The sequence below is a fragment of the Siphateles boraxobius genome, unplaced genomic scaffold (genome assembly GCF_051911475.1).
Source record: "Siphateles boraxobius isolate OS27281-9 unplaced genomic scaffold, OSU_SipBor_1 120, whole genome shotgun sequence".
Taxonomy (NCBI): Eukaryota; Metazoa; Chordata; class Actinopteri; order Cypriniformes; family Leuciscidae; genus Siphateles; species Siphateles boraxobius.
In genome coordinates, this window is record NW_027508723.1 from 3,463,550 (window position 1) to 3,490,406 (window position 26,857).

Consider the following 26,857-nt stretch of genomic DNA (forward strand, 5'->3'; position numbering starts at 1 on the left):
CTAGTGTGCTCCAAAACAATGACAAAATTCGCATTTAGAAGACCAAACCCAACGTTGAAAATGAAAATCAGGCTGATGTCAGAATCCAACGTCAGATTGACGTCAATCCGACTTTCATTTCCAGCCAAAATCATCCACTGACTGACGTTACTACTTTCTACTCAAGGACCTTGACAGAATTCTAGTGGAGTAAAAAGTACGATATTTGTCTTTCAAATGTACTGAAGTCAAAGTAAAAAGTTTCCAGAAAAAATAATACTCAAGTAAATGACAGATACTAAAAAAGTGTACTTAAGTACAGTACTCAAGTAAATGTACTTTGTTACTATCCACCTCTGGTTAGCTCTCAGTCTAGGGGCCTGTACCATGAAGCCGGTTTAGGTGGCTAGCCAGCTATGCTTCAGTTTAGTTTGCGACAACCCTGGGTTTTAGGGACCATGAAAGTGGTTTGGCTTTAAGCAGTGTCAATCGCAATAGTAACTTACGCTCCACGGCTAACCTGGTCCGGGGCAGGTTATGTTACAGACAAGAGGTTGCAAACCGAACTTGGACCAATTAGCTGTGAGCAAAGTGTCACATGACTGATGCGATAAAGTCACTCCACCTGTTTCTACTCCAAATTAAAGGTCACTACATAGCAAAAAAAAATGTAATTTTTTTTAAAGACAAAATCGTATAGTTTTTAGTGATACTTATTTAGATAAATAAATTTTGTATGATTTAGATATTATTTATGTAATTATTATACCCTTAATCGATCACACATGTACGCAGTTTAAATGAATAAATATATAAAGTTAATATAAATACGCTTTAGCATCAATAGATGAAGCTATAAAATGACTACATGTGAGCTTAAATGTTCAATTCTCTCTATACCTTTATCAGCTGTATAAAATAACTTCACAACTTTTACTTGCACTGATATACAGTAGCGAGACTTTTCTTTTAGTTGTCCTCTTTCATAGACAGCTGTTTACTTCTTGCTGTGTAAATTTGTTTACATTCTTAATATTTGTATTTAATAAGTGAATTATTAAATAATTCACTGGTCTCGCTGCTTCTCTCGCGAGAAATTAATCTCAGTTTCATTCCTTCTCAACGTGTGAATGGCTGTTCGCTACTGATGTCACACCGAAACTCCTAAACTCAGGATCAAAGCCTGAGTTGACAGAGAAAGTTAATGATCAGCATCATGGTACCAACAAAGCCTGGTTGGATTGGTTTGGTTTTGTCAACTCAAATCTAATCCTGTAACCCTGAGTTTGTTCAACTACCATCATACAGGCCCCAGATGTATTACAGTCTGTTGTTTGCTCTCTCAGATATTTCTGAGGAATTCCCGGGAACAGAGCCAAACTGAATGGGAATTACAGGTTTATTTGTAAAGGCCTGCTCCTGTGGGCAGATGAAATATGTCACAATTCCAGGTTGTGTTTGGATTTTCTGTTTGTATTTCTGATCAGTTCCTATGTTTATTTATTCATATTCCCACCACTCCTTGTTTCTATGGTTACTGTCTTCATTAGGTCATTTGGTTCAGCTGTGTGTCATTAATTATCCTGTTTAGGTCATTTGTTTATCTCATGTATATATTCCCTGTCAGTCTCTGTCTGTTCTCGTTAACGTTTGGTTGTGTGTTTTCTCCTGGTTCCTAAGTGTTTGATGATTAAAGTCTTTCTTGTGAGTATTTCTTAGTGTTACGTAACCGTGACACGGTTTTTGCTGTTGTTTTTTAACTCTGAAATACAGAAGAAGAATTATCCAGGAAATGTATAAATATGTGATGCAGGTTCTTTCTTTCTTGAGTGTTTCAGTTGTGCTGGTCTAAAGGAAACGCAGAGCTGTGAAAATAACAATCCCTTCCTTCCCTGTGACGTCTGAGACATCCTTGCAAACAATTGCTTTATTTATTCAGTGCTTTATTGTAGCCTTATTTTCCAGATATTCAGAAATGCATGAATGCTTTTGTTAGGTCAAGTATTCTGGAAATGACTCTGTATCCTTAGGAAACTCTTATAAGTCTCTCAATGAGGACTTCCAGATGAGGGCGGATGTGAATGAGTCAGTGCTGATTATATCCCATTCAGAAATACAGTCCGGCTCAAGGACTGAAACTGTAAACGGAAGAACACTTGAGATATTGTGCTGAGATATAGACTTCTGCCAACATTCAGAGATCATGGGGCTAAAAAAAGTTTGCATGTTTTTTTCTTTTATGGCTCTTATAGTGAGAATATGGATCTCTCACTAGAGGAGGAAAAACTGTTTTATTCAGAGGCCCAAACTGAGCAAATATACACAATTTTGTGCAGATGCTGATATATGTATGTGTGTATATATATATATATATATATATATGTATGGATAATCAAATAAATGTAAGTTCTTTCAGTCCAGTAAATGTCCATCTAGAAATATTACGAACCATATCAAAGTTATTCTTATATTTACTTTATAAAAATCATTAAGCACTGCATAAAATATGTATTTTGCATTGCAAAGACATTATTATACTGTTAAAAATCGTATCTAACTTGACTATTCTTGGAGTAAACATTATGCAACTATCAACTATTTACTATATGTCTATGCCTCGTTTTTTATAGTACCAGTCAAGTATATAGTGGATATATATATATATATATATATATATATATATATATATGTGTGTGTGTGTGTGTAAATGTTTGTATTATATTTACATAATGCATATACGTATGCAATTTTTAGACTGATCATAGCTTTAAAAGACAAGGGAAATAAAGGTATTTAAGGTTATTATGCCTTTGAAATGTCTATCGTTGCACACAGAGCAACGATACATTATTGAGCAATGATATTATTGCCTCTGTATATAGCAATATCTAATAGTGACATCAATCTCCATTATCAAAAAACAATGTCCCTACTATCCATAAATCTACAGACAAAGCATCATCAGCTTAGTTGAATCACAAATGATAAATATGGAAATATTATTTTAATATATCCTGTTTTCACTCAGCAGTGGTGTTCGTCTTTGAAGTTTTACAGTTTCTTCATGTGAAGCATGTGATCTCATGTCTGTAGAGTTTCTGTGCTTGTTCCTGCAGCACGTGATATAAACACATCAGCAGTAAATATGTCATATTTTTGAGTGAACTTTATGTGTAAATGTTTAGATTCCATCACCATAGCTGCCAATTATAAAATATCATGCAAATAAAAAATACGTTGAATGTAAAAATGTGTGCTGAGCTAGCAATCTGTCATCATCAACAATAATAAACAAAGCCTGAAAATATTTTAATTAGAATGCAGGCCTACAATCACACAAAGTATTTAAAAAAAGTTCAAGCTGTACGTAGCAGTTGGGTTGGCCAACAGGCTTTGATGCAAACTGTGAAATATGTTGTTCATGTCTTGGCTTGATATAATGCTACCATATGAGAACGAGACAATAAAGCAAAGTATTCTGCAGTCAAATAATATTTTGATTTGTATCTGATGATGCTTTTGTAGTTTGATATATATGCAAAGGGTCCAGAGGACTAAAACCCATATTGAAAATCTGGGATTATAATCCAATATAAACAAATATTGACTTTTTTCGTCTTCTATAGCCAATCTTTTTCTTTTAAATTAAATACTTTTTTTTTAAATACTGTTATACTAAACTGGGAAGGGGCATAGGGGGCACTTACATATTTCTGTCCAATTGTTAGTTTAACTGCTTCTAATTTCTCTCATTTGTAAATCGATTTGGATAAAAGCGTCTGTTAAATGATAACATGTAAATATTTAAACATTTAAAACAAATAAATGGTTCTGCTAAAAATAAAAAATATAAGATTATTTAGTAACATATTTAGTGTCGTTGAATCGTGCTATGTTGGTTTAAATTGCAAACTTGACACAATATCCGAAACTACTGTTTCTTTGATCTGGTTCGAACTAGTTATCTTGCTGTAGGCTACTACTGATGTGAGTCAACTCACTCAGTACTTCCGGTTATGACGTCAGCGCCCCGCATATAAATAGCGCTCGAGCTCAGCGTTGAGACAAAGCGCTTCCGGCGACGACTTCATGTAATTCTTCACTGACAGGGTGAAAAACCCAGACTTTCTGCTGAGGGTAACCCCCTTGGAACCGAATGAAGAAACAAATCTTACTACATTTCACATACCGAGGACTAGTAAGAAAAGGGAAAAAGAGTAAAAGAAGAAAATGGACAAGTTTATATTACGAAAGGCCGAGCCCAAGGACGTGTCTGACATACTGCGACTCATAAAGGTAAAAACAGACCTACGGCGCATGCGTAAAACATTTCACAGAATAATTATTAGTCTAACGTTTAAATTAAGAAAATGTAACGTTCTGGTAGTTTGTGGAATAATATACGCCGTTTAATTTTAGGAACTTGCGAAATTTGAGGAAATGGAGGAACAGGTCGTCCTGACCGAGAAAGGTACAGGATTCGGTCTCCGTCGTTTCAGTGTATGATATTTATGAATGTTTTTGAATGTATGATGGTTATTTAGGCCTGTTTATTTTTCAGAGCTGCTCGAGGACGGTTTCGGGGATCATCCGTTTTATCACTGCGTCGTCGCTGAAGTACCGAAGGATAAACAGTCTCTTGAAGGCAAGTTAACAACATCAGTGTTTATTCCCCAAGATTAATTCTGAACTTTTTTTATTTATTTATTTTGAATCAACAATGTTACAGCTAATGTTACTTTTACGATAAAATTGTTACAATCTTTCTGCGTCATGTTTTGGAAGTGACGTCAGACCCGCTGAATCAGCTCAAGTTACTCTCTGTTCTCTTTAACTGTTAAACCCTGGTGTACTAACCATCCTCATGTTTTTTCACTTCAGGTTATACAGTGGTTGGCTTTGCTATGTACTACTTTACCTATGACCCCTGGATTGGGAAGCTGCTTTATCTGGAAGACTTCTATGTGATGAAGGAATTCAGAGGTATAAAGAGATGCTACCTGTTGCTGTAAACAAAGAATTGCTTTGAAATGGTCATGTATAATATATCATATCTATTTATTTATTTCCCTACAATTCAGGTTATGGGATGGGCTCTGAGATCCTGAAGATGCTAAGTGAGGTATGCATAATGCATTACACAACCTTAAATATTTGTCTTGTTATGGGTCAATTTTAAAGTCATTTAAACACCTTTATTCAAATGTTTTTGTGCGTAGACGGCAGTGAAGACTCGATGCAGCGGGATGCACTTCATCGTGGCCGAGTGGAACACGACATCCATCGAGTTTTACAAGCGGCGCGGAGCATCGGATCTCTCCCACGAGGAGGGATGGCGTCTGTACGAGATCGACAAGTGCAACCTACTCAAGATGTCATCCAAGTAGACGCCAGTGCAGAAGAAACTGTTTGATAAAGGAGGATTTTAATAGAGTAGACCAGTGTTTCCCAATCCTGATCCTGGAGGCACACCAGCACCACAACTCACACACTATACAACTCTTCCTAATCTGAGCTAAAGACTAGAAGTAGAAAGGAGACCTCCAAAATGTGCACTGTTGCTGTGCCTCCAGGAACCGAGTTGGGAAACACTGGAGTAGACGACAATCATTGATACACCTGCAATGTATCATTTACAATAAAGCTTTTACTTTAAGAAGGAGACTGAGTGATTGATCACTGATTTTGGTTTTGGTAAAGGTGTTGGATCAGCATGTTGTCAAAAAGAAACACTAGCAACTTATGTTTTGTTTCAGTGTTTTCTATAAGTTATTTCATCTTGACTTGTTGAAAGTAAGTTTCTTCTAACAGACCGGTTTAAAAAGCAAGTGTGTTGGACTTGAAGACCGATGACAAAAAAACGCAAGAGTGATTCGAGAGCAGACGGCTACATGTGCTTTCTAAATCTCTCACGCTGCTTTGATGTCATAAAACACAAGTCGAACATCTAATGACATCCTTTAATCATATGATGCTGTTTGGAAACCTGTTAAAATCAAGAAGAAACCAGTTTAGTGGTGGTTTTGTTGCTTCCATTTGCAGTTTCGTTTTTATGTTTGTATAGAAAGAGGAAGTTCAGAGTGTTCCGACTCAAACGTGCTAACCCCAAATATAATGTTTCCTCTTGAACCATAGATGTATATACTTGTTGTAAATCACAACACACTGTGTGTATATATATATATATAATTTATTAAGGTACACCAGTGCATTTAACACAATCCCAGTAGTTAAAAACATTGCAGACTAACGCCTCTGATGATCGACAGATGAAAGAGGAAGTGGCTAGTGCAAAAGTATGTCATAACAGTGAGCGAACGATGGAGATCTTATCTCTGCTGTACAGTAACAACCTGACAGTTGATTATGTACCTATAAACAAACAAACACAGCAAGGGAAAGTCATGATTTCTGAGAAAGTGAAGATTTAGTAGTACTGTGAATAACAAAACACACTTAAACATGCCTGAATGTCATCGCATTAGAGAGCAAAATATTAAACTAAGTAACATTTATTTCAAATAAAACCGTTAAAGAGATAGTTCACCCAAAAATGAAAAAGTTGTCATCAATCTCAAGTTGAATCAAATCTGTATGAGTTTCATTCTTCTGTTGACTACAAAATAAAACATTTTGAAGAATATTGGTAATCAAACAGTGTTATTTTTCCTACTATGGAAGTCAATGACCACTATCTTTCAACAGTCTGAGTACAAATCTTCTCTAAAATATATTTTGTAAAGACACTCATACAGGTTTGGAACAACTTCAGGGTGAGTAAATGATGACAACATTTTCATTTTTGGTTGAACTATCCCTTTAAAGCAAAACATTTAAAGATAGGGCAAAGAAGGTATTGTGATTGGATGATGTTGTTAATGTGATTCGCTACACCTGTGTAAACTGATTTTATACATTCACTAAAAATAATGGAAGTGCAAAAATGGGTCAGAAAAGTGGATTTCAGTGGTGGACACTCACTTAATAAGGTAATCTGGCAATTTTACTACCATTTAACAAGTTTTATGTGTCAAGAATTCTCAATGCAATATGGAAAAGGGCTTGATGTGACTTCATAAATGTTGTTTATTCATTTTGTGCAGCTGTGTTGTGTTTCCACGCTGTTTGTAATGTTAAATATTTTGTACCTAAGCTTTGGTCTCCCCGCTGGAAGTCTTTTCTGCTTGATCCTATAAAAAGACAAAACAAAGTGAAAGTGTCACAATATCTGCAGCTCAAACGGTACAACGTGGCTCTAGAAATGCCAAGGCACTTCGATTCCCAGAGAAAGCACAAACTAATTAAAACACGTATACCTTGTATAAGGAAAAGACAAACTCACCTTCTGCTGAGGCTTCTTTGAGGCCGGTGTGTTTCTGATCAGCTTCTCCACGGACACATAAGCCTGAAGCGCCAGCTCGTATATGGAGTCTCCTGTGTTCTGTGTTGTGGGGAGATTAGAAACAATCACTTCAGTGTAAAGAGTCATTCACACACACTGGGATTTCTTTCACCTCACTTATTTCACTAGATGTATTGTTTGTAGTAGTGTGTGTTTCAACTGCCAAATGCCCTGATGTTATTGGAGGATTACACAACTGGTCATAGCTGTTGGGAAACTGGTCTAAATGGGATGCATTGCCAGTAAAAATATTACAGTAGTCAACATTTGAAGTGGATCAAAAAAGTAATTTTTTTTAGGTTTTGTTCAAAATTCATGTATAACTTTGATTAAAAAATGTTTTGATCCACTTCAAATGTTGACTACTGTATTTTATTATGTCACAACAAATGTGTTTTCTTGCTGCTTAAAATTTGATATGCATGATAAACAGGACTTTCAATGTATGAATTAAACTCACTCAGAATGCCAATAATGCATGACAAGGTTTGTATATATATATATATATATACTTCTAAAGTGATTTTTGTGCTCAAATAAATTATTTTATTATGAGCATTATGTCTTGTTTTCCAGTACAAATTCGAAACCTTCTTCAAATTAATGGTTACTTGAGAATTAAAACGACATATTGCGTCTTGTTTTCTGAAAAATGTATCAAAATATATTTTTTGCATAACACAAGGAAAAAAACTGCAAATGGGGTCAGAAAAATACCCCCCCCCCTTTCAATTAAGTTTATTTTTCTGACCCCATGTAGTTTAAAGCCTAAACTAACTTAATATCTGATGTAATTTCTGCTTCTCAAGCAAATTTATTTTGATTTAATAATGTTTAGATATTTGTACTGGAAAACAAGTCAAAAATGCTCAGTAAGATTTACGCTGTTGTTGCAGAGAATGACATATCTCCAAGTTACTTGCAAAAATTGTGCTAGTCAGAATACAAGGCTATGTTTGAATGGCCATCAATGAAGAAGTGCAATGCATTTTGGGGCCAGATGGTGTAGTAGTGTAGCAAACTGCAATAATCCAGCCTAACCTTGAGCACATGACGTGACCCGAGGGGCATCGGGGTGAAATCTGCCTATTTTGGGCTGTTTAATGTTTTTAACCAGTGACCCCGCTGGCTGTTCAGGACGTATCTATCAGCATATCTGACAGGACGAGGACACGCAGCGCCGAAACTGCCCTTTAGAGAGACTCTAATATGAAAGCGGTCGCTCGTGCCATGATGTGTGTTGACAGGGATTCAGCAGGACGCGTGTGACGCCGAGAGATAGCGAGAGAGGTTCACACCACTTTCCACTGCAAAGACCATGTTAGTTACTATCAAAACAGACATTGGGCTGATAATAAACGCAGTGTTGATGCACATCCCAGCGTGAGCTTCAGCTTGTGTCCTTGGGAGTTGTTAGGAATGTGTTTCAGCTGCTGTTTTGGTGGAAAGTTACAGATCGTAACCTCGCCTCACCCTTTTCCTCCTCCTCTCGATGCGGTCCGCTTAAAAACACTGTCCCGCATGATGATAACATCTCACGACCCTACAGCCAATAAAAATAGACGGCACACAGGAACTGGATATACGCCTACCTTTGCGATGGTCACTGCCTCTTGTGGATAATACATGGAAGCTCCCACAGCCATTAAACCAGTAGGGTAGACCAGTCTCTTCAGCCTGGAGCCTTCAAGGGCAAAATAAAGCACAAAAAGTTTGATGTCAGTCAGATTTTATTCATTTATTTTGAAAGAAATGAATCGGACATTACTATTTATCAAATAATTCTGAAAGCAAAATGCATCTGTTTCCACAAAAATATGAAGCAGCACAACTGTTTTCAACACTGATGATAATCAGAAATGTTTCTGAGCATCAAATCATTATATTAGAATGATTTCTGAAGGATCATGTGACACTGAAGTCTGTAGTAATAATATTTCACAATTTCTAATGTATTTTTTTAATCAAATAAACGCAGCATTGGTGAGCAGAAGACACTTCTTTCAAAAACATTAAAAATCTTACCCGACCCCAAACTTATGAAAGGTTATATATTTGAAATATCAGTGGATGCAAAATCACAAATAGATGTTTTAGGTCAGTTCAGATTTTGGTCTCTTTAATGAAAAGCAGAAATGCATCAATAAAACTTTCACTACCTCTTCCAAGGAAAAGGCCCAGGATCCCGGCAAAGCCGATGATTCCGGCTCTGGGGTAAAACTCAGGCGGAGGGTTCTTCAAATAGGCATAACTGTCTGGATTACAGGGCAAAATATTCACTTAACTGATGTAAGTTTATAGAAAAAGTAAAAAAGCATGTTTTCTTTGTGTTCATGTGGGAAAGTGTTTGCTTACTCTGCCCAAACTGTACAGTGCCGTCAACCTTGGGTTTCACCGTCCCATATACGCCCTGAGATTCAATGCAAAAACACAATGCTACTCTTACACTGTTACAGAATCCAGAAATGAGGATCACTAGTTGCTTTTACTTTATTAGAATCACTGCGAGAATGAAATGCCACACCGTGAGAAAAGACCTAGTCTGACAGTAGATCATGAGAAAAGCATGACCGCTTTTACTTTCATTGCAACCAAAGCAGCAAGTATGAAGCAAGATGAATGGTTGATAACACTTTATATACAGTATAATGCATTATACGATTATTTTTAATGCATTATGCCTTGTAATGCACCTTATTATGCATTATATCGTCTCATGTATAATTGTAACCACAGTTATAATGCATTATATAATACTTATCTATTCATTGCTACACCTTTAGAAAGTATTATTATGCATGACAAACAACTAATTTCAGGCATGACAAGGAATCTGCACATATTCTAATGCATTGCAATTATCTATGAAAAGAAATAATGCATTATCACATACATTATGAAAACCTTTATAATGCATTATACATAAAGGCTTTAAAATATGACATAATGACAGTCCAAAAGGTTTATTACTGTACTTTATGTCTAGGTTATATTTTGATTATTTGCTAAATGCATGCACCTCCTGGACAAATCTTTATCAGAAGCCATAAACCCATAATGCATGACCAAGAGTCTATATCTTATCAGATAGTCTGCTATATGTGCTCTAAGAGATAAGACAATATAGATATATGAATATGCAAAAGTGAAGCACTTGAGCTTACTAAGGACAACTATTAAATGCATACTAATTAATAATTAAACCAAATGGAAAAAAATGACAGAAGGCTTTGGAAATTTCCTTAGAGTTCATATGTGCGCAAATGTTATTGTTCACTGAAACTATTTAAAATATTTTAGTTAAATGAAATAAAGTTGAAAAAATAAAATACAAATTTTAGATTTAAAGTTTAAAATTAGAATAAGAAATTAGAAATGTTGCTTTGGCAACTAACTGAAACATGTTTAAGTAGGAATACTTCAATTATTATAACTAAAAAGATAAAATAAATAAAGCTAAATAGAAATAAAGACAAAATTACAAAAAAAAGTGTTAAATTTTAAATGAATACTATACTACTGTGTCATACTAAAATTACACTGAATTGTGTGGTTGTTTATGAATTATTGTCGAATTGCATTGTTTTAAGCAAATAATATGAATGTAGGACCTTCAGACATATTAGCATATTTCAAGTTGAAGTGTGTGATTTCATGTGGCTTTACCAAATGGGATTGCAAAAACAATGACTGTTTTCAAACAGGTCCTGCTGTACACAATTGGTCAGACAAAGAGAGTCCCACACAAACTCACAGCATTGGGTACAGCAGGGCTCAACATGCTGACATAATCAAATTCAGCAGAATTTCACTTATTTTCAAGGGGTTCTGCTTTCAGATGTGGGTCAGTGTGTCCTTTCCTCAAGTGTTTTATGCCAAGTAAAACTGTGTAGAGTTGAACCGAGAGGGCAGAGTGACAGGGCAAGACTGGCAATGAGTCAAACGCTTTATCAGCTGCTGTAAAGTGCAGTGTCTGCAGTTCTCTGACTGATAACATGCTATATTTCATCATTATGATCCATTTTCCACTTTGTGATGTTAGTGGACACTCTTTATTCACACACTGTACAGCAAAAAAGCTGTAAAAGCAGAGAATGTCCTGCACAGCTGATAGCAGTGTTGTCCATCAGAGGCCTGTTGCATGAAGCCAGTTGAACTAACTCTGAGTTTCAGAGTAGGTTTAGAGTCGCCAAACTTCAAACAAATCTAAACGGGTTTCGATCAGGTTCGGCGGGCTCACAGTACTCTGCATCAACTCAGTCCATGCGTCTCAATGAACGCACTATCCATCCTAAACAGTATGTGACATTGGAATAAGTGTGTCCCAAAGTGTAGTATGTTAAAAAGAATATGCCTTGTATAGTGTCCTATTTCCGGTAGATTTTCGAAGTGCGGATCGGTGCTCACTCTAATGGCTAATATTGCCATTAGCAGGATTGCCATTGGAGCAGGATTGCCATTGGAGGATTCGGTTCAGAACTACAAACACGAGTAAAGTGTTAAGAAAAACTACAAACATGGCGGATGTGATGGTTAAGTAAAGTAGAGAGGTTTAGATAAAGAGATTTGAGTGACTAATAACTAACATTTAACCTGATAAAAATATTTATTTAATGTTATCCGTGTTATATTTGATCTGCAACATGAACTTCTATAAAGATCCGTTTCGCCATTAACTTTTAAATGCATTATGCAAAACAATTAAAGACCCGTGACTGGCATATCAATGTGCTACTGCTTTTCTCCAATACGGTAGGAAATTAAATTAAATTAAAAGTGGAGGATGTTAACTGTGAGAAGATGCAAAAAAGAACATTTCGATTTTATGGCGTGATCGTATGTCCAACAGCTTGTCTACTCTTCTGCTATACACTCAAACGGATGTACTTTCTCTTTACAAAAAGAGTACATGCTTTTAGGGCGTAGTGTAAGTAGGTGAATTGGGACGCAGCGAACAGGCAATCACATGGATTCACTTCTCGTGAGAGTCAGCGCAATTCACTTCTCTGTTGAAGGTTAAGCGAATGTTATGAAAAACATCATGAATTTAAACGCATTTACAAGGCAGGAATAAGTTTGAGTTTGAGAATATGGCAGATATAAAATATCGGACTATGATAAAGCGTATGCCTATTCTATTGAGCTCTTTAAATTATTTAAATTCAGTTGCATTTATAGTCTAAAAACTTTATATAATAAAGTTTTTATTTATATATCACTAGTTGATTGATTAACATGGCATAATTTATGCTGAAAGGGAACATTTTGAAAATGTTGTGAACGCATTATTTACGATCAGCCCGAGGCGCAGCACTGACTGGAACGAGGCTTTGTCTGAACAAGTGCAAAAGCCAGAGGGTTTAAAAACAGCCATTGTTGATGCAATAGACTTTGGTACGTTCATTCACTTATAAAGACAAATGTAGGTCTCTGGGCCACACAGTGCAGAAATCTGTCCTTTGCACAAGCAAACACAATGGTTATCTGCTCGGAAATGAAGCATACTAGCTTACTGTTTACTGCATAGAGTACACTGAATACTGCCTACTATTTCTAATAATACAGTAGTCAACATTTGAAGTGGATCAAAGTTGTCCTAAGACAAAAACGGGTATTGTTCAAAATTCATGTACAGGTGAAACTCGAAAAATTAGAATATCGTGCAAAAGTTATAATTTTGATGATTATGGCTTACAGCTTATGAAAAACCCAAATTCAAAATCTCGGAAAATTAGAATATTACATGAAATCAATAAAAAAAGTATTTTAAATACAGAAATGTCGGCCCTCTGAAAAGTATGATCATGCATATGTATATAATTATATATACTAAATGTATTAGTTTCACCTTTGAATTACTGAAATACATGAACTTTTGCACGATATTCAAATTTTTCGAGTTTCACCTGTATAACTTTGATGAAAGGTTTTGATCCACTTCAAGTGTTGACTAGTGTAGTATGTGAAAACACTTCATTCCATCATTATTACGCTTCATTCTTGTCACATAACCTCATTAGATTATTTTCTATGCAGTAAAGCTATTCTGAGCATATCCAGGTCAGCGAGCAGCGTGAGTGACGGCGTGTGCAAGTGCTCATGGGTACCTGGACTGTGTGTTTGGCCGAGCTGGCCGTTTGCTGGACGCGGATCAGACCCACCAGAAACCAGGAAAATCAGAACCGCAACGAAGAGGAACCAAATCATTCAAATTATTATAAATCATCATGTAAAATCACAGATTATAGGAAAGAGCTGCATTCCATGATTGATCTCTAAACATTCAGAAACTGTGACGGCTCATTTGCTTCTCTTCAAGTAATGTTCAGATTAGGAGACATGATGTTGATTAGCACAGAAAATAATCTGAACTTTCCATTTAATTTTGTAAAAACAATCAAAACTCATGTTCTCCTTGTAAACAGTTCCTCTCTTGTACGCTTGCATGTACCAGATTCATTTGTGAGCGCATTACTGTACACATGAGGAAGTAATTTTCTATGCCTAATAAACTAAAAGCTTTCAAATGCACAAAAATATTATAGAATGCAGCTCTAATTGACAATTCAGACACCAAAAATAATTTTTTTTTTTTTTAAAGTGAATTTTGAGTGTTTGGAAATATCAATTAGGCAAGACAGAGTTTGATTTTAGTAGTCAATTAGATTTTAAATATATTTATTGATTTCTTTTTCTACTAATATTATTATCCAGTATGAGTGTAATAGATTATTTTAGTTGAGTTAAACACGTTTGAATCTCATTTCATCCTAAAAATCAAAAGCAGGAATAGAAAAATACAACATCTAGTTTTAGGACCATTCAGATTAATAATATTACTAATAATTTTGCATTATGAAATTACACTGTTTTTTTTTAATGGGGAAAATATATTTCATCCCAAATAAAAAACTAAATCATATTATATATGATCTGGACTTGATTTTGTAAGAGATCCTGGCTGATTGGTGGTAAATGATTGAATTATTCTAGTGAGTGTTGTACATGATTGTAAAGCGTTTCTGGTGTTGTAGATAATTATTAGGAACATATTCTGTCATGAAATGAAGAGATGGAGCGATAGAAAAGCCATGCAGAGCAGATTAGCCAACATGCTGCAACTTTAGTTTACTGCAGAAATACACAAGTGCAATCTGTTTGAATGATACGAATGTGTTGTCCAGTTCAGAAGATCAATACTCTCTGCTGTTGTAGAGCTAGGACAGAGAGTGTGTGACGCAGGTGTGTGTGTACCTGACACCAGGTGACATAAGGTTGTGCTAGTTTTCTCAGTGTGGAAACAGCTTCTTGCACCGGCCCGGTCTCCGGCTCCACATGCTGGATCTTCTGCGCCGTCGTCGTCGTCGTGTACAGAGACAGCTACGAGAGCAGTGTGTGTGTGTTAGAATCACCATCACTTCCTTAACATCAAACTCTGGTTTGTAATGCTGATCCGTCAGGTTCTGATGAACCTCTGAGTCAAATTTCCTCCCAAAGTCAAAGGAAAAACAATGAAAATAGCAATGAAACTCTAGGACTTTTTTTTTACGATTTGTTGCATTTTGACATTATTTTCATGACAATTAAAGCTCCAGTAGGTAGCTTTTGTAAACAAATATTTGTTAAAACTGTCATTATGTCCTGAAAGTAGAATATGAGACGGATAATCTGTGAAAAAAATCAAGCTCCTCTGGCTCCTCCCTGTGGTCCTATTGCCATTTGCATAAATACATCGCTCCCGGTCAGAAACAACCAATCAGAGCCAGGTGGAATGTCTTAGCAGTGTCAATCACGCTCGTGTACGCGCTGATCACCACTCTCTTGCCCAGCGCGAGCGCGTACCGTCGTTCGTGACTCTCCTGTTCGAACTCGTTCATCCAAATGAACAAATCTTTTTTCGAGTCATATCGTTCATTCAACGAACGAAATGACTCGAAAAAAGATTCGTTCATTTGGACGAACGAGTTCGAACAGGATCACGAACATGCATCACAGAACAGAGCAAGGCGAGCATATGCTTATAAACCTTAAAGTTTTTTATTTATTTTTGAAATGACCGATCATTTCGCTAGATAAGACCCTTATTCATCGTCTGGTATCGTTTAAAGCCCTTTCAAGCTGCGCTGAAACTGTCATTTGGTCCTTGAAACGTTTGTGTCGTTGTGATTGAAGTACATTATATGGAGAAAAAGCCTGGAATGTTTTCATCAAAAACCTTCATTTCTTTTCGACTGAAGAAAGAAAGACATGGACATCTTGGATGACATGGGGGTGAGTAAATTATCAGCAAAAGTTTTTTTTTAAAGTGAACTAATCCTTTAACGTTATCTTAGTACCTATTTATAACTAATAGAAAGGGGGGGGAGCTGTGGAGGGAGGAGCTGTGGAGGGAGGAGCTGTGGGGGAGGAGCTGTGGGGGAGGAGCTGTGGGGGGAGGAGCTGTGGGGGAGGAGCTGTGGAGGGAGGAGCTGTGGGGGGAGGAGCTGTGGAGGGAGGAGCTGTGGAGGGAGGAGCTGTGGGGGAGGAGCTGTGGGGGGAGGAGCTGTGGAGGGAGGAGCTGTGGGGGAGGAGCTGTGGGGGGAGGAGCTGTGGGGGAGGAGCTGTGGGGGAGGAGCTGTGGGGGGAGGAGCTGTGGGGGAGGAGCTGTGGGGGAGGAGCTGTGGAGGGAGGAGCTGTGGGGGGAGGAGCTGTGGAGGGAGGAGCTGTGGGGGAGGAGCTGTGGGGGGAGGAGCTGTGGGGGAGGAGCTGTGGGGGAGGAGCTGTGGAGGGAGGAGCTGTGGGGGGAGGAGCTGTGGGGGAGGAGCTGTGGGGGAGGAGCTGTGGGGGAGGAGCTGTGGAGGGAGGAGCTGTGGGGGGAGGAGCTGTGGGGGAGGAGCTGTGGGGGGAGGAGCTGTGGGGGGAGGAGCTGTGGAGGGAGGAGCTGTGGAGGGAGGAGCTGTGGAGGGAGGAGCTGTGGGGGAGGAGCTGTGGGGGAGGAGCTGTGGGGGAGGAGCTGTGGGGGGAGGAGCTGTGGAGGGAGGAGCTGTGGGGGGAGGAGCTGTGGGGGAGGAGCTGTGGGGGAGGAGCTGTGGGGGAGGAGCTGTGGAGGGAGGAGCTGTGGAGGGAGGAGCTGTGGAGGGAGGAGCTGTGGGGGGAGGAGCTGTGGGGGAGGAGCTGTGGGGGAGGAGCTGTGGGGGAGGAGCTGTGGGGGGAGGAGCTGTGGGGGGAGGAGCTGTGGAGGGAGGAGCTGTGGGGGGAGGAGCTGTGGGGGAGGAGCTGTGGGGGAGGAGCTGTGGGGGAGGAGCTGTGGAGGGAGGAGCTGTGGAGGGAGGAGCTGTGGGGGGAGGAGCTGTGGGGGAGGAGCTGTGGGGGAGGAGCTGTGGGGGAGGAGCTGTGGGGGAGGAGCTGTGGGGGGAGGAGCTGTGGAGGGAGGACTGTAGCGCAGCAGAGAGCAAGGGGGTTGTCAGGCTAAGTCAACATTTTCTCAAAACTCCCTACTGCAGCTTTAAGTACATTTTCTCTCATTAGCGTAATGCATCATTTTACTTTTGAGTGTTATGTCATTTTAATTAAACTTTTAATTTTTTTTATTGTTTGTTTTTGTAGTGTTATTGATTATTTTGCATCCTGACATTTTACTTTTGAGTTGAATGTTAAACTCTTGTTTGTAATAGATTAGGAGGACAGATCGTCCAGGCGCTCTTGAACACATCCGGGTCAAATTTCACCCTAAAGTTAAATTTTTTTTTTTTATTTTGCATGAAAAAAACTATGCCTACTTTATGACTATTCATATTTTTTCTTTTTGTATTCTGACATTATTTTCATGACAATTAAGCACATTTTCTCTCATTACAGTAATGCATCAGGACTTTTTTTTAGTTTTTTTGTAATCATTATTCTCGATGGTGATTCTCATTACTGCAATAAAGTAGAAAATACTGCAAAACAATCTTTTATTTATTTATTGAAATCAGCATGAATTAAGACACTATGATGTTCAAATACCTCTTATTTTCATGAAAATGCTAAAATTGTGGCTTTGTTTGCCTTATGTAAAAAAAAGGTCAGATTTCACCCTAAAGTCAAAGGGAAAAATATAAAATTAAATTTTGCATTAAGAAATTATATCTACTTTATGACTATTAATAAAGTTGTTTTTTTCCCCATTATTTTCATGCCAATTCCCCCCAAATTCTCATTTCCGCAATGCATCCCGGCTTCTTTTTTTTTTGATTTTTTTTCTTATTATTTTCATTAGATTTCCATTACTGTAATAGAGTAAAAAAAAAATACTGCAATATAATACTTTTTTTTTTAATCCGCACAAATTAACGGCAGTACACCAGATACTATGATGTTCAAATATTTGTTTCTTAATGGTCACGAAAACACAGAAATTCTAGCTTCCTTTTCTATATGTAAAAAAACTTTTTTTTTCAGTCAAGTTTAAGGTTAAAAGTGACCCTGTGAAGTCTATAAAAGTACCTCATCTACACGCAAAGCTGTGCTGGGCTTGTCATCGGCGGCGGCCAGAACAGAAGCTGAGATCAATCCCAGAGTTCCTGAGACTCCTGCAACTCCTCCAACCTATCAGGACAAAACACAGAGCATGAATGAAGTTCCTGATCCATAAACCCCCATGTTTGGACAAACATAAAACATCGCAGAACTTCACAACGGCTTCTTTATCTACAGACAGGGTTGTACCCACTGTCAACACATGCAGAGTGTTTCTTGTTTAAGCAGGAATAACATACGGACACATATTTACTCAAACACAGTTGTTTTAAGGACATTCAAGGTCCCTGGAGTGTCTGAAACTGTGAGGGATTTAATGAGTAACACAATATCAGAAAGTGGAGGTCAAGTCATTTCAAATACGGACGAGTGTTGAAGACACACCAACGGGTTACAGAGCTCTCTCTGCTATTTCCCCTTCGCAAACACATCATGTATATGACAAATTAATACCATTGCAATTAATGCAAGTTAACCCTAGTGAAAAATACATTTTATTTGAAATATATTCCCTCTTTTTCAATAGTACATTACAAAAATGTTACTATCTTTAAATATATTAAATGTATATTAGCATCACACTTTTACCTATTTTCACAATACAACTTTTAAAACACTTTAAAATAATTGTACTTTAGTATATTTTCTGAAAATATATATTTTTCAGAAAAATATACTTGAAGTGAATTTAAAATTTATTGTATTTATTTATTGTATGTATTTATTTGCACTTTATTAAAAATATATTTTAGGTATATTTAAACTGTAAATTATCATTTTAACAATGCATTGAAATTGAATGCCCCCCCCCTCACTTCCTGTCTAGCTACTGTTCTATCCCAATAAAACGGGAAAATGCCCTTTAAAAAAAAAACATAAACAATATATAAATACACTTATGGTAAATTGCTTATGTTTCGAAGACACTCGTAATGAATTTGTAATGTACTTGTAACAAATAAAGTACACTTTAATATCACTAATCAAGCATGTAATTAGTCCCTACACAGGCATTTACTTAAAGTATACTTAAGTATACTTGAAGTTGGTCCAATTTAGTACACAAAAGTACAGTAAATACACTTAAAGTTATGTTTTACTACAATTTTAAAGGGTTTAATATCACAAAAGATCAGGTTTTCACAGGGTATGATGACTTTCTATTAGCACTGCACTGTACAAAACAGTCTTCAGTTTCTTTTTATGATTTAACGGTGTTTTATTACCATCTAGTGTCCAATTTCAGAAACGCGCTCACTGTTGTCAGACTGGCTGATACATTTGGATAAAATCGGCGAACTGCTATATAATATAAGATCTGTAAAGCGTTATAAACTTAAATGTCATTTTATTTTTCAGCACAAACAGTGGCAGAGTCAATACAGCCAAAAGAGGGATGAACTTTTACCACCGGTATATGATTTAACACTAATGAACTACGAGCTTTTATGCAATAAAAAACCCCAATCTACATAATTACAGCATCCTGAAATAGTAGGTAGAATAAGATCTTTATTTAAAAGTAAAATAGTTTTTAAAAAAAAAAATAGCGGTGTCCTTGTATTTCCTGTCCTCAAATGCCTCTTTAAAGCTAAAAAAACCAAATGATCATCTTTATAATGGACTGAATTGATAATACATGTGAGTTTACGACTGATTATCGCACGATTATACGCATTATGAGTGTATTAGTCACGAACACGCACTGAAGGATCAGCTGAAGTTTTTAATTCTCACCTTGTACATGTTCCCGTCTTCTTCTTCTTCTGCTACTCCATTGAGCGGCCTCGATCAGACTCTCGCGCGCGCAGCGCCGCCTGCAGTGCATAACGTGTAACTACACTCACAGCTTCACCTCAAATATAGGCTACTCATTCTTGACATAAGTATCAACACATACTCTTCAACAGCACCAAGGCATAATACATTGCGAAAATTACAAATCATTTCTGATAATGATTTTGCAATAGAATATAATATTTTTTTTATTTGTGTATGTATTTATTTTAGTGCTGTCAAATTGATTAATCACATCTAACATAAAATTTGTTTATATATTATGTGTTTGCATATATATATATATGCAAATACATAATATATACATGCCGAGTATATAAACACATAATATATACATACACATACACACATACAGACGCACACACGCATATATATAATATTTATACATGTGTGTATAGGCCAGCCTATATATATATATATATACAAACACATATATAATATAAACAAACTTTTATGTGAGATATTAATCGATTTGACGGCACTAAATTTATGCAATATTTGTGTTTAACAATATTCAACTCTTTAACAGAATTATTGAAAAGTATGTGGAAAATTGTTTGTCAATGTGCAAGACATTAAGTTTGTCTTCGGTTCAGGTTTTATTTATTTATTTTGTTTATTTAATTTCTTTGCATTTTATCTATGCGTTTTTAATATTCTATTGTATTCATGGTTAATTAGTGATCAAGTTAAGAAGAAATAATAATGTGTTTGTTGACGTAAATTATTAAAGATCAATAATAATTATATTAATAATATGATTAAATTATTAAAGCTTAATAATTATAATTATTAAAGCTTATTAGATTAAAACATACATCAATCTTAATTAAATTAACAACAGCTTACGTACCAAGTAGTCAGGCTCAAAAGTAGGCTATAAATACAATTATGTTTTAAATTTTGTTATTCCAAAGACTTTATATAATAGACTGTCTTTATATACGGACATAGGGACTTTCGTCATTCGTAGTGTTTTCCCGCCATCTAGTGTTCATAACGCGTATTGCAGTACAAATAATTTGACTAATCGGATGTTTTAATCATTTCCATACATGATTTACGCCTATATTTATTATATATTATTTTATTTGTATGAAAAGGAAAGTTTTCACCCTGGAGGTTTAGATTTTATCACCCTCTCTTTGCTAAAACTCATTAACTGGTTTCCTAGCGACCATTACAGGAAGTGCACTGGTCTGACAACAAACATGAGAGCCAGTTTTACTGAGTCAATCAGCATATGTGCGCGTGATTGTTATGGAGGGGAGGTGAGTGGCATACTTGATAAACTTCACAAATGCATAATAATATCTGAGAACATCGATTCTAAAATGCAGAATGACCATTTTGCATTTAGACTGGAGAATTATGAGAATTGCGCCAGAAGAATTCAGTCATACTGGAGATCGTTCAGGGACAGACGGCTCTTCAGACTCCTGATCAATACTCTACGCTCGGCTGTAAGTCATGCCCGTTCAAAAACTGGATTTTTTGAGCCAAACAGATTTTAATTCGGCTTCCAAAAGACAAAAAACAACATAATTACATAATTACGGTGCACGATCACACCGGTGAGATTAGAACGTTCAGTGCTTGACGTCATCGACTGCTAAAAATTCAAATAGTTACAAAGTAACAATTCGCCTGTCAGTCAGCCCTTATTTCTGAGCATGCCTGAACTTAAATGGTGGAAGCACTTAGAAAAATGAAAGCGTAAAAAAGTTATAGAAGTGCAAGTTTACTGTAAAGCAAATTTACTGAATTAAACATATTTTATATTATATAACTTATATATATATACAGTGCATCCGGAAAGCATTCACAGCGTTGGCTAAATGTGTTTTTTTTTCTTTTTCTCTTTTTTTTATATATATATGAAAGTGATACACATGAATGTATCACCGAAATAGTTATTTTTTAGTAAAATGTACTCCAATAATCTTTGTTTTACAACCAACTTTGAAAAATAATTTTTACAGTGCAGTAAATATGCACCTGTCTCAATGTTTGTAAGCAATACTTACTCTTTCACCAGTTACTCAGACCCCAAATGTATCCGTTCTACTGTAAATCAATATATTTATTAGATATGGGGATGATTTAACATTCCTTTCAGCACTTTTATAGCAATAAACCTTCTCAAGTGTGTGTGTGTGTGTGTGTGTGTGTGTGTGTGTGTGTGTGTGTGTGTGTGTGTGTGTGTGTGTGTGTGTGTGTGTGTGTGTGTGTGTGTGTGTGTGTCGCAGGAACAGTGTCCGGCTTCAGCAGTTCTGTATCAGCTCAGTCCCAGAGAAGCTGAACTCCTGAAAGATCCCAGTCTGAAGTGCAAGCTACGATTCAGGTGCATTTCATACAAGCTCTTATCAAGCACAATTATGAAAAAAAAATCATGAAAAAAACCCTTTCTGTTGTCTAGACGAGTGTCACAGATAAATTTAAGTACAATTAAATCAAACTTTGCATCAGAATGCCTGTCCATCGCTTATGAGAATCATAATTACAGCCTGTATGTTTGCTGCAGGATAAAAAAATATATATAACATGATTGCTATATTTTTAATAAAACAGAGAGACTGAGGCTAGTGTTCAAATATTCAATGACTTTTCTGAAGATTTTAATGTTTGTGTCTGACTTTCAAAAATAAACCTACGCTGAGAAATATTTATTAGAATAAAATGTGTGACAACTAGCCCCAGTCTTCCTTGAATATCCAATGCTCGTTCAGGTTTGCAGGTCCTCGATTTCCTCCTTCAGTTGTGTTCAAGATTTTCCACATCGGAGGAGGAGGACGACAGCGTCTGTCCGGCCAAACAGTGTTTGCTCCCTCCAACCAGGTCAGGAATACAAGCAAAGAGATATAGATATAGATATAGTTTTTTATTAGTTTTTATTTTTTCTTTTTAGGTAAAGTTTTAGTCATTTTGTTGTGTGTTTTTGCCATTTTTAGTAGTTATTGTTATCTATATATTTTATCTATATATATTTCTTCATTTTTAGTTATTTTAGTATAGGTCAAACAAAATGAGAAATGGTGCCTTGGCAACTATTCAAATAATTTATTTATTATCTATTTATTCCAGTTAATGTTTTTTTCATGTAATAAAAAAAATTTGGTTTAATTTTAGTTAAAGTTTTAGTCATTTTTGTTGTCATTTTTAGTTGTTTTTTTAATGTCTAAATGTTTTTTTAAATTAATTTTTATTTCAGATTTAGTGTTGTTGTTGTTGTTGTTGTTGTTGTTTTTTGTAGTACATCAAGTTAAACTAAATTAAAATAAGAAATTTTGTCTTGGCAAGTTGTTTGCATTTAACTTTAGACTAGTTAATGTTTTTTTTTATTTCAAGTAACGAAAAAATTTTTTTTAAAATTATTTTATTTTTAATTCTAGTTTATTCTAGACTCAAAATCGACAAAATCAGGATAATGAGATTTTAAGTTTAAAAGTTAGAATTTGATCTCATAATTGTGGCTTTTAAGTCATAATTTTGACCTTTTATCTCATAATTATGAATTTGTATGCTATAATTTTGACATTTATGTCATAATTATAAGACTTACCAGAGCATGATTTTTTCCGTTGTGGTGGAAATGGGCTCCTACAGTTTTCTATGAGATCAAAAGGGATTAAAAAACAATTGAATTATTGCACATTATTATGTGTCTACATCAACAGGCCACAGCAGACTCCTGCAGAATGATGGGAAATCGAGTATTTATGGATCTCATTTCAGTGAACGAGATTCACAAAGCCGCTGTTGAACCACAAGACGTGATTTGCATGAGAGATTATATGCAGGTGGAGGACAAACACCCTTAAGACTATTTCACAACTGCATTTCTGTGAAGTGGTGGTGCTTTTATGCTCATCCTTTCCTCCCATCAGTATTCCAGCCGTCTGGATGAGCTTCCGGCACGTCTCGGTGGCAGAGAGAACGGATGGCGGTTCCTGTCTCTGAAGGTGCTGTCCCGGGACGTTACTCTCAGACAGGGCGTAAAGCCTGGAACGAGAGGTTTTTGTGCAGGCAGAATCGGAGCGGTCCTGCCGTTAAATCCTGCTTTTGCCGGACAGGGGCACTCGCACAGGTACACTCCCATTCAAGAGTTTGGGATCGGTAAGATTTTTTATGTTTTTAAAAGAAGTCTCTTCTGCTCACCAATGTAAACAGTTGTGCTGCTTCATATTTTTCTGGAAACAGATGCATTTTGCTTTCAGAATTATTTGATAAATAGTAATGTCCTATTAATTTCTTTCAAAACAAATGAATACAATCTGACTGACATCAAACTTTTTGTGCTTTATTTTGCACTTGAAGGCTTGAAGCTGAAGAGACTGGTCTGGTCTAGGCTGCATTTATTTGATTAAAAAACAAACAGTAATATTGTTAAATATTATGACAATTTAAAATGACTGTTTTCCCTTGTAATATACTTTAAAATGTAATTTATTCCTGTGATCAAAGCTGAATTTTCAGCATCATTACTCCAGGCTTCAGTGTCACATGATCCTTCAGAAATCATTTCTATATGCTGATTTGATGCTGAAAAAACATTTATTATTATTATCAATTTTGAAATAAGTTGCATACAAATTTTTTTTCAGGATTCTTTAATGAATAGAAAGTTCAAAAGAACAGCATTTATTTGAAATAGAATATTTTGTAACATTATAAATGTATTTACTGTCACTTTTTATCAATTTAATTCAACCTTGATCAATAAAATTATTGATTTATATTGTTTCGTTCCCCAAAAAAATTAAATAAAAATTCTTACTGACACCAAACTTTTAAATGGTAGAGTTTATTTCTTTTACATATAAATACTGTTCTTTTGAACTTTCTATTCATCAAAGAATCCTGAAATAAAAATGTAAATAACTAAATAATGGTTTCAACATTGATAATAATCATAAAGGTTTCTTGAGCATCAACTCATCATCTGAGAATGATTCTGAAGGATCATGTGACACTGAAGACTGGAGTAATGAAAATTCAGCTTTGATCACAGAAATAAATTACACTTTAAAGTATATTAAAATAGAAAACAGTCATTTTAAATGCAGACCTCTTTTAAAAACATTAAAAAGCTTTGTAATCCAAGACTTTTGACTGGTGTATTCATCTTGCATTAGTCTCTAACAAATGTCTCACTCTCAGACCCCAAACAAACCACATGTCATAGTTAAAGAGCAATATTTCTCAACTCATGCTTTTAACTCTTTTAACATTATTTCGATGTGCCCAGAGGTTTTCTGCCCTCGACACGACGCTCTGCTCGCGCTCAAAACACTGCAGATCGCAAGAGACGTCTCTACGGCCTCACAGACACTCAAACAGTAAGATATCATTTTTGCATGATTTTTCAATGCCAACAACTGTACACTGAAATAATAGAAACCATATTCAGTCAGAAATCGCAAGTAAATTTCACAATGAATTACTCAGCGAATAACACAACAACAAAAACAACATTTATTTCTACAGCACATTTAAAAACAACACAAGTTGCTTTACACTCCCAACAAATGTGTTGGGTTACTACGTAATGAATTACTGCAATTTAATTACTTTTTGCCTTGAAAAAAAAGTAAAGTAAAGGATTACTCTTCATTTTTCAGTAATTTAATTACAGTTGCTTCATATATAATAACATGACACACTGTATCCATTACCTTGCTAAACACTCCGAGAGTTGTCAAGACAGAAATGAGATGATTTTTGTATTTTCTGTGGGACCAAACCTGAGTTGCTCTCGTTTCCAGGTGTTAGATGAACACATGGACAGCATTAATAACCATGACATGAAGAAACAGAACGGGAAAACTGAGAAATGGGGCATCAAGGTAGTTCTACCATTAGTTGAGACCGAAGACTATGAGGTAAACTCATCGGAGTCTGAATGGGAGGAAGAGGCTGAGAAACTCTGCAACTGGTCAAAGCAACTGGATATAGAGGCTGTCCAAACACCCGAGCTCATTTAGATGGAGATACTGGGTTTCACACTAGCCTGGATTTAAGTATATACTACAAACTATTAGTGCATTATTCTGAGAATTTGAATTGGAAATTAAAATGTTAATTATAGTATAGGCTATTTGCAGTTATGGCTTCATTTGACTAGACCACATATTGTGCCACTTGTATTTGAACATTTGTGCTCTTTTGTTTGATTTCACCTTTCATACTTCATGCATATTCACCCTCGAAAGACATCAATCCCAGAAACAGATAGAAGTGCCACACTACACATGTACTACAGTAACATTTTTGTAATTCTCATGAAAAATACACCACATGCAACAAACCAAGCATACCTGATCAGAAAATTACTAATTATATTTAAACCACTAGCCCTATATTTAAAAACGATAGCTAATTTTTTAAAATTTGTGTTGAAAACTAAAAAACAACAACATTTTGATTAAGGATTAGAGAAAGCAATGATGAAACACCAGGGATATTTCATAATAAACGGCCTGTTTTTCAGTTGTGATGTTGATGAATTAACTGATATCATTTTCTTAATATTTGATCTAATGTATTCTGAACCCCAGGAAAAAGTGTTTTGAATTTAGTATTTTTTCATGCATCACATTGTTTACACTAGCACAAGAAACAAATGGACGAAAATAAAACATTTTTGAAAGAAAAAAAACTATTTTATTCATATGTTATGCAATGTTCACTGTAGTGGACACCAGGAAAAACAACGAGATTTATTTTTCTTTCACCAATCAATTTTTAGGTTTCAGGATTTGTTTTTTAACCAAGCTTTGTAGAAAGATGATTCTCAACTATGTTATGAAATATATAATTGAATGAATTGATATACCATTTCACATATTTACGTTTACTGCAATATGTATGTAAAATGGCCATAAATGGGTAACGCCATCTGCATATTAATGTGTGCTTAAGGGCAAATTGTAATGAAAAAAATAAGTGTAATAATGGGAGTAATAATTGGCAACATTTTCATAATATCTAATATTATATAGGAATATTGATATAAAATTTTCACTTGTACTATTCACTTGTGTCTCCCAAAATGCCTAATAAACATGATTTAAGTCCTAATGTCTTCTACAGTGGACATGTATGAAATCAATGCCCTGTTTTGTAAGTCATATTGTTTAGAAACCCCATAACATTTTCATGAGATGTTGATTAATGACA

At 35.9% G+C, this 26,857-nt stretch overlaps 3 protein-coding genes across 5 annotated transcripts; 2 read left to right on the top strand and 1 right to left on the bottom strand.

Annotated features, from left to right (window-relative positions):
- The first annotated feature begins 4,025 nt into the window (after positions 1-4,025).
- On the top strand, positions 4,026-5,638 carry LOC143732328 (diamine acetyltransferase 1-like). The gene is made up of 6 exons (XM_077223288.1): positions 4,026-4,275; positions 4,399-4,450; positions 4,541-4,624; positions 4,861-4,962; positions 5,061-5,101; positions 5,199-5,638. The coding sequence occupies exons 1-6, from the start codon at positions 4,210-4,212 to the stop codon at positions 5,364-5,366; spliced, it is 513 nt and encodes a 170-aa protein (XP_077079403.1). The 5' UTR covers positions 4,026-4,209; the 3' UTR covers positions 5,367-5,638.
- Positions 5,639-6,153: 515 nt separating this feature from the next.
- apooa (apolipoprotein O, a) lies at positions 6,154-19,686 on the bottom strand. 3 transcript variants are annotated; one of them, XM_077223086.1, is made up of 10 exons: positions 19,619-19,686; positions 17,849-17,950; positions 14,636-14,761; positions 13,489-13,521; positions 9,737-9,791; positions 9,541-9,636; positions 8,974-9,065; positions 7,322-7,420; positions 7,128-7,169; positions 6,154-6,351 (listed from the first exon to the last, which is right to left on the bottom strand). In XM_077223086.1, exons 1-9 carry the CDS (start codon positions 19,625-19,627, stop codon positions 7,128-7,130), a joined length of 654 nt encoding a protein of 217 aa, XP_077079201.1. In that variant the 5' UTR covers positions 19,628-19,686; the 3' UTR covers positions 6,154-6,351. The 3 variants fall into 3 exon arrangements, with proteins under 3 accessions (XP_077079201.1, XP_077079220.1, XP_077079211.1); XM_077223096.1 differs by lacking the exon at positions 6,154-6,351 and adding an exon at positions 6,388-6,588; XM_077223105.1 differs by lacking the exon at positions 13,489-13,521.
- A 1,180-nt stretch (positions 19,687-20,866) lies between these two features.
- Positions 20,867-26,758, top strand: cunhxorf58 (chromosome unknown CXorf58 homolog). Its single transcript, XM_077221924.1, has 8 exons — positions 20,867-20,949; positions 21,039-21,141; positions 21,928-22,022; positions 22,408-22,516; positions 23,356-23,478; positions 23,566-23,765; positions 24,927-25,017; positions 25,444-26,758. The coding sequence occupies exons 1-8, from the start codon at positions 20,939-20,941 to the stop codon at positions 25,660-25,662; spliced, it is 951 nt and encodes a 316-aa protein (XP_077078039.1). The 5' UTR covers positions 20,867-20,938; the 3' UTR covers positions 25,663-26,758.
- The last annotated feature ends 99 nt before the right edge of the window (positions 26,759-26,857 follow it).

What these genes read in the sequence shown, in the direction of transcription:
- LOC143732328 (XM_077223288.1), top strand. Translation starts at nt 4,210, where the DNA reads ATGGACAAGTTTATATTACGAAAGGCCGAGCCCAAGGACGTGTCTGAC. An exon ending in ACATACTGCGACTCATAAAG is followed by an intron (nt 4,276 to 4,398) that starts GTAAAAACAGAC and finishes GTTTAATTTTAG; the next exon opens with GAACTTGCGAAATTTGAGGA. An exon ending in GGTCGTCCTGACCGAGAAAG is followed by an intron (nt 4,451 to 4,540) that starts GTACAGGATTCG and finishes TTTATTTTTCAG; the next exon opens with AGCTGCTCGAGGACGGTTTC.
- apooa (XM_077223086.1), bottom strand. An exon ending in CACTGTACAGTTTGGGCAGA is followed by an intron (nt 9,637 to 9,736) that starts GTAAGCAAACAC and finishes CCTGTAATCCAG; the next exon opens with ACAGTTATGCCTATTTGAAG. An exon ending in GGGCCTTTTCCTTGGAAGAG is followed by an intron (nt 9,066 to 9,540) that starts GTAGTGAAAGTT and finishes TTGCCCTTGAAG; the next exon opens with GCTCCAGGCTGAAGAGACTG.
- cunhxorf58 (XM_077221924.1), top strand. An exon ending in TCAATACTCTACGCTCGGCT is followed by an intron (nt 21,142 to 21,927) that starts GTAAGTCATGCC and finishes TGTGTGTCGCAG; the next exon opens with GAACAGTGTCCGGCTTCAGC. An exon ending in GCCTCACAGACACTCAAACA is followed by an intron (nt 25,018 to 25,443) that starts GTAAGATATCAT and finishes TCTCGTTTCCAG; the next exon opens with GTGTTAGATGAACACATGGA.